The sequence below is a fragment of the Benincasa hispida genome, chromosome 1 (genome assembly GCF_027475165.1).
Source record: "Benincasa hispida cultivar pf3 chromosome 1, pf3_genome.v1.1, whole genome shotgun sequence".
NCBI lineage: Eukaryota > Viridiplantae > Streptophyta > Magnoliopsida > Cucurbitales > Cucurbitaceae > Benincasa > Benincasa hispida.
This window is the reverse complement of record NC_143478.1, coordinates 61,632,583-61,638,118: the sequence shown is the minus strand read 5'-3', so window position 1 is coordinate 61,638,118 and position 5,536 is coordinate 61,632,583. Positions and strand designations below refer to the sequence as shown.

Here is a 5,536-nt window from a genome sequence, read left to right as displayed (position 1 = left end):
TTTAGAACAAATTGGAGTGTTAGGCAACCGCTCAAAATAGTTTTTCAAGTGTATTTTAATAAAAAATAATTTTTCAAGTGTATTTTAATATTTATTAAAATACACTTGAAAAACTATTTTGATTAAAATACACTTAAAAAACTATTTTGAGCGATCGTCAAATACTCCAATTTATTCTAAAAATGACTTATTAAGTGTATTTTAATATTTGTTATAAAAAATATTTAAATAAAAATAAAACTTTGAAAAATACTATTTTCTCATATCAATTTTTTCAACAGCGAGTAGTTTAAATCATCTAACCCATACCCAGGGCCATGGGCCATGGCCGAACGAACGAACGGTAAGAAAAAGAAAAAGTTAGCCGCGGCTCACTTCGGTATCGTCTTCATTAATTTCCCTCGGATTTTCCGCAACATGGAAGGGGTAAAGAACTGGTTCCAGAAGCCCTCAGTAATTACAGAAAGATCTTCATTTCCTTGGGGTCCCTTTCAAGTAGAAAAAACCAAATTAGCATCTTTCCCTTTTCCACCAGAAGTCTGAAAAGCTATAAATCTGAACCAGCATTGGCTAGAACTTCGCCACAACGCCCAAATCCACACCAGCCACAGATATTACAGCTTTTAAGCTCTCAAATGTCGAACCCCACTTGCCAAGATATTCAATTTTTCATTCCCTTTACACCAATTTTACAGTTTACTTAACCTCTAAGTCCTCTAGTATCTGGAACGTTGTAGTAGATTATTTTCCCTTCTCCATGATTTCCTCATCCGACGGCATTTCGCCGTCGCTTAAAGTTAAGACAGAGCTTTATAACCCTACTGCTAATTGGGCTTTTGTCCCTCTGAGGAGAGCATTTCAACATAGTAAGATTCATTGCTTACTTTTTTTTGCCCCCTTTTTTCTCTGTGAAACACTAAATACTGATTTTTTTGAATTTGGCTTTCTTCTTGGGAGGAAGCAAATGTCTAATGAATAGGAGAAGTTTTGCTTTTAGGGGAATTGTGGCTTCTGGAGTTTCTGTTATGGGCTCTTCTGCGGTTTTGCAACCTGCTCAAGGTCAGAGCCTATATATATATGCATTTGGTTTAGTGGGTCTTGCTAGTAAATTATTTGGAACTGGCCTCCTTTGTGTTGGCTTATTATATGCAGATTGGCTAAGTTTTGCTTTATTCGTTTTGTAGGAATTGAAAGATTACCTTTCAAACCAGAAGGTTATAACTTCTGGACATGGCGGGGTCACAAGATACATTATGTTGTAAAAGGAGAAGGTCCTCCGATAGTTCTTATTCATGGTTTTGGTGCTTCTGTATTTCATTGGAGGTCTGATTTAGTTCCCTTTTTTTCTGTTTGCGTTTTCTCCTAATCGTTATTTGTTAATGGATGAGTTGGGAAAATGTTGAGTTCTTTTTAACTTAACAGTTTAAGTATTTGTTATTAGATCTTAAGTTCAAATTCTGGATCTTTTTGTTCCTTTTCTATTTAATATTAGTAATCTAGGTATTGGAATTGTGGATTACAATTAATACTTGAGTTCATGTGTAATGACGGTGTTAAAAAAAAAAGGATTGAATCAAAGAACTTAAACGTCCGAGTCTTGTGGCAACTAACAGTATCTTTGTTTTCTGTATCAATGGAGTGATTCCATGACATTTTATGTTTCTTTTCCTAATGAAGGTATAACATACCAGAGCTGGCTAAAAAGTACAAGGTCTATGCCTTAGACTTGCTGGGATTTGGATGGAGTGATAAAGCAATTATTGAGTATGATGCCATGGTTTGGAGAGACCAAGTTGTCGACTTTATGAAGGAAATAGTGGAACAGCCCGCTGTTTTGGTTGGGAACAGGTAATAATATGGACTAAATATAAGTTTAAATGGACTTATGAGATGTTTTAAATGTTCTTGTTTGAACTCTACTTTATCAAATGATGTGTCCTCTAAACTATTACCATCATAATTTGATGTTTATGCATAATTATTTAGCATTTCAGTTGTCGTTTGTTAGTAAAGTGTGGTTTGATTGTTGCTTGTCCACATTCACATTTCCTTCTTGTATCAAACTAAGCTCTGTTTCTTGAGAAAATAATGTAACGGTAAAATAACTTTCTACTTCCTTTCTCAAACAACTTTTAGGAAGTTTTTTTGGGTTGGCTTTATAGGTCACATTTGTTGTAGAAAATGCTACTTTCAAATACACGATTTTGTCACAAAGAACTTCAGTTTGTTTTAAACAATAGGCCATGCATAAAAGCAAACTAAAAAAGTGTAATTTATGTGCCTGCAATTTGGTCAAGATGGCACAACAAAGGTTTTAGTTATCATTTCAATGTATAAAGACCTGCAATATGTTTCAAAGTGTGGTACCCATTTTCTTTTATGGGATAAAAACCATATATGTTCTAAATTGCACGCACTTCCTACTTCAATTTATGTCTCAACTCGACTTTTCTTGGTCTAACTAATCAGCCTCATTTTGCAAGTCTTAGGCTATTCTATAATACTATAGTTTCCTCATATTTCAGTATGGTACGACCATGATTAAAATTAGCTTCCTTTCTTCATTATGGTCTTAGATGTTTTTATCTACGGTTACAATGGCAAAACAAAAGGTAAAAGTTTGTCCATGTTGGTTGTCAATAATTGTGGCTGGAGTAGGACGATGCTTCAATTGAAAGTAAATCTGGATGATGCATTTGTGTGACTCTGATTAGTGGTTCTTTGGCAGCCTTGGAGGGTTTACTGCCTTGGTTTCAGCAGCAGGGTTGCCAGATCAAGTTCGCGGAGTTGTATTACTAAACTCTGCTGGGCAGTTTGGAGACGTAAATAAGTTGACGGATGAGCCAGAAGAAACCAGCTTCCAGAAGTTCATTCTGAAGCCATTGAAGGATTTTTTTCAGCGGATCTTTCTTGGAGTTCTTTTCTGGCAAACTAAGCAACCAGCTAGAATTGTCTCTGTTTTGAAGAGTGTAAGTGGCTGGTGACGCACTCTTTGTTTCAAGGCGTTGTCAGATTGTTGGAGATCATGTTGACTATTCTCCTTAATATAACTTGTAAAGATGAAAACTAAAATTGTGAATTGTTTGTCTCAAACGATGATCCACTTTTCATAATCATTTAATGTTGGCTTCCTGGTCTTTTTTATGCACGCCCGAAGGTCTTTGATTCATTGTCCTTGCAGGTATACATAAATTCGGAAAATGTGGATGACTATCTGGTAGAGTCTATATCGATGCCAGCAGCTGATCCGAATGCTAGAGAAGTTTACTACAGGTATGTGTTTTTACTTACCAGTATTAGGAAAATATTTTAAAGATTTGCATACTTATCTATCAATTTAAGCTTTTGAAATTAGTGGGAGTTTAAAACATGGATCTTAGTCATTGGTTTTAATTTCCTGGAACGTGAAGTTAGTTGATTCTGGTGCAGATTGATGACAAGATTCATGTTCAATCAAAGCAAATATACTCTAAACAGTGTACTGAGTGAGCTGTGCTGTCCACTTTTGTTGTTGTGGGGTGACTTAGATCCATGGGTTGGTCCTGCTAAAGCCAACAGAATCAAAGAATTTTATCCCAACACAACTCTTGTAAATTTGAAAGCAGGGCATTGCCCACATGATGAAGTTCCTGAGCTTGTCAATTCAGCTTTGATGGATTGGCTAGCAACCCTACAACAACCTCAACCAACACTGTGAAGATCTTTTCTCAAATTTTACTGTATTTCTTGTATTCACGCTTCACTCTGTGATTTACTGTACATTTTGAGATCTCTTTACACTTTTCAAATGCTTATGTCTGAAACATAGAATCATGATGGATTTTAGAATAGTATGAAAGACTTTTATTTGTTGATAATCTGAAGTTTGTACAACCTTAATTTCTCTTCTCTGGTGAGATGGAAACACTAAAATACAACAAAAGGAAGTAAAGTAAAGTGAGTAAATCATGTTAGTTATTGTTATTATTATTATTATTGAAAAGAAGTAAATCATGTTATTTGTAATTAAACAGTCATGTTATTAAATTGATATCGATAGTATAATGGGGTTATTTTGAAAGTTAATTGGAAAAAAGGATGCTTTCCAACTTATTTAAGGAAAATGGGAGTTTTTTTGTCCCCATCCGAATGCGTCTCTTGTAGAGACGCATTCATTTATTATTTTTCCCCCGTACACCACATTAAAAAAAATAAATAAATTGCTCAACAGACACATTCTGACACGTCATGCACGTCAGAGTGAGTTGGCACGCGGTCAGAATGCGTATGTTCAACAGACACATTTTGATCGGTTTTGGCGTTTTTCCCCTCGTTTTAGCATAAAAAAATCAAACTTCTTTCCTTCATTTAACCGTTTTCATCTTCTCCTTCACAAATTTCATCCTCCTTCACCGATTTCATTTTCTCCTTCACCTAAACTCTCATTTCATCTTCCCCTTCATCACCGAAATCCTCATTTCATCTTCACCCAAAACAAAATTTCCTTCATTTCTTCCACATTCTTCATTTATTTTCAAATACCGATTATTTTCTATCTTCATTTGTTTCAGTGTAGTATTTTATTTAGTAAGTTGATATATTTTTGTTATTTAACTTTGAATTAAGTTTTTGATAATTTTTACTGATTTTTTTTAATGTTTATTTTGTTTACGGTGGATATTATTCAAAGTTTTTTTGGTAAGTTGGAATATTCGGTAAGGTGCAAAGTTTTATTTGGTAATGTGCAATATTTTTCTTTTAATAAGTTAATATATTTTTTATAGTTGGTTATTATAAGGGAAAATTATATGTGATTAACATTGTGTTATATGTAGTCCACTTTATTGGTTGGTATATTTGGTATTTGGTTGGTACTCTGTTGTTGCTTTTCTGGTTGGTATTTGGTTGATATTTAGCTATCAAAATGAGTATGTCTTAGTTGGTTAAATATAATAAAAATATAGTTTATAATCTTCAACTATGATTTTTAAAATATTACACTATAGTCTCAAATTATTTATGTTTAAACATATAAAAAAGTCATTAATAAAAAAATTTAACGTTATTAATGAAAAATAAATAAATCTAAAAATAGGTTGAAAGAAAACTTTAACGAATTCTAAAAATAGGTATTTAAATATGTTCTTAATCAAAAAAAATAAATCTTTTTAAATGTAAAATTTATATTTAAATTTTTTTTTCATTTTGCCAAAATTTTAAAATTTATTAGTAATTTTTAATATAAAATTAAGAATATGTGGAGAAAAGAATAGTGATATTACTTTATTTTGTGGAGAAAAAGAGAAAAAAAATAAAACGAATTAAAGAAATAATTTAAAATTAATAGCGGTATTAAATTTAAACTAAAAAGTTCAATTATTTATGGTTAAACACATAAAAAAGTCATTAATAAAAAAAATATTACATAGTAAAAATAATGTTTTTTTTTCATACTTTTAGTAAAAATAATCTAACACAAATTTTTAAAAATAAAAAATTATCTTTAATTCACTTTGAAAGAAAATTTTAACGAAATCTAAAAATCAGTATTTAAATA

The 5,536-nt window shown here is 32.1% G+C and overlaps 1 protein-coding gene across 1 annotated transcript; it reads left to right on the top strand.

Moving 5' to 3' along the window:
* The first annotated feature begins 319 nt into the window (after positions 1-319).
* On the top strand, positions 320-3,857 carry LOC120084261 (alpha/beta-Hydrolases superfamily protein). Its single transcript, XM_039040159.2, has 7 exons — positions 320-866; positions 958-1,059; positions 1,185-1,323; positions 1,678-1,848; positions 2,729-2,969; positions 3,182-3,273; positions 3,430-3,857. Exons 1-7 carry the CDS (start codon positions 758-760, stop codon positions 3,695-3,697), a joined length of 1,122 nt encoding a protein of 373 aa, XP_038896087.1. The 5' UTR covers positions 320-757; the 3' UTR covers positions 3,698-3,857.
* The last annotated feature ends 1,679 nt before the right edge of the window (positions 3,858-5,536 follow it).

Bases quoted from the DNA above. Each gene is read 5' to 3' on its own strand.
- LOC120084261 (XM_039040159.2), top strand. From the start codon at position 758: ATGATTTCCTCATCCGACGGCATTTCGCCGTCGCTTAAAGTTAAGACA. The intron at 1,060-1,184 runs GTCAGAGCCTAT...TTCGTTTTGTAG, and splicing joins GGTTTTGCAACCTGCTCAAG to GAATTGAAAGATTACCTTTC. The intron at 1,849-2,728 runs GTAATAATATGG...GTTCTTTGGCAG, and splicing joins GCTGTTTTGGTTGGGAACAG to CCTTGGAGGGTTTACTGCCT.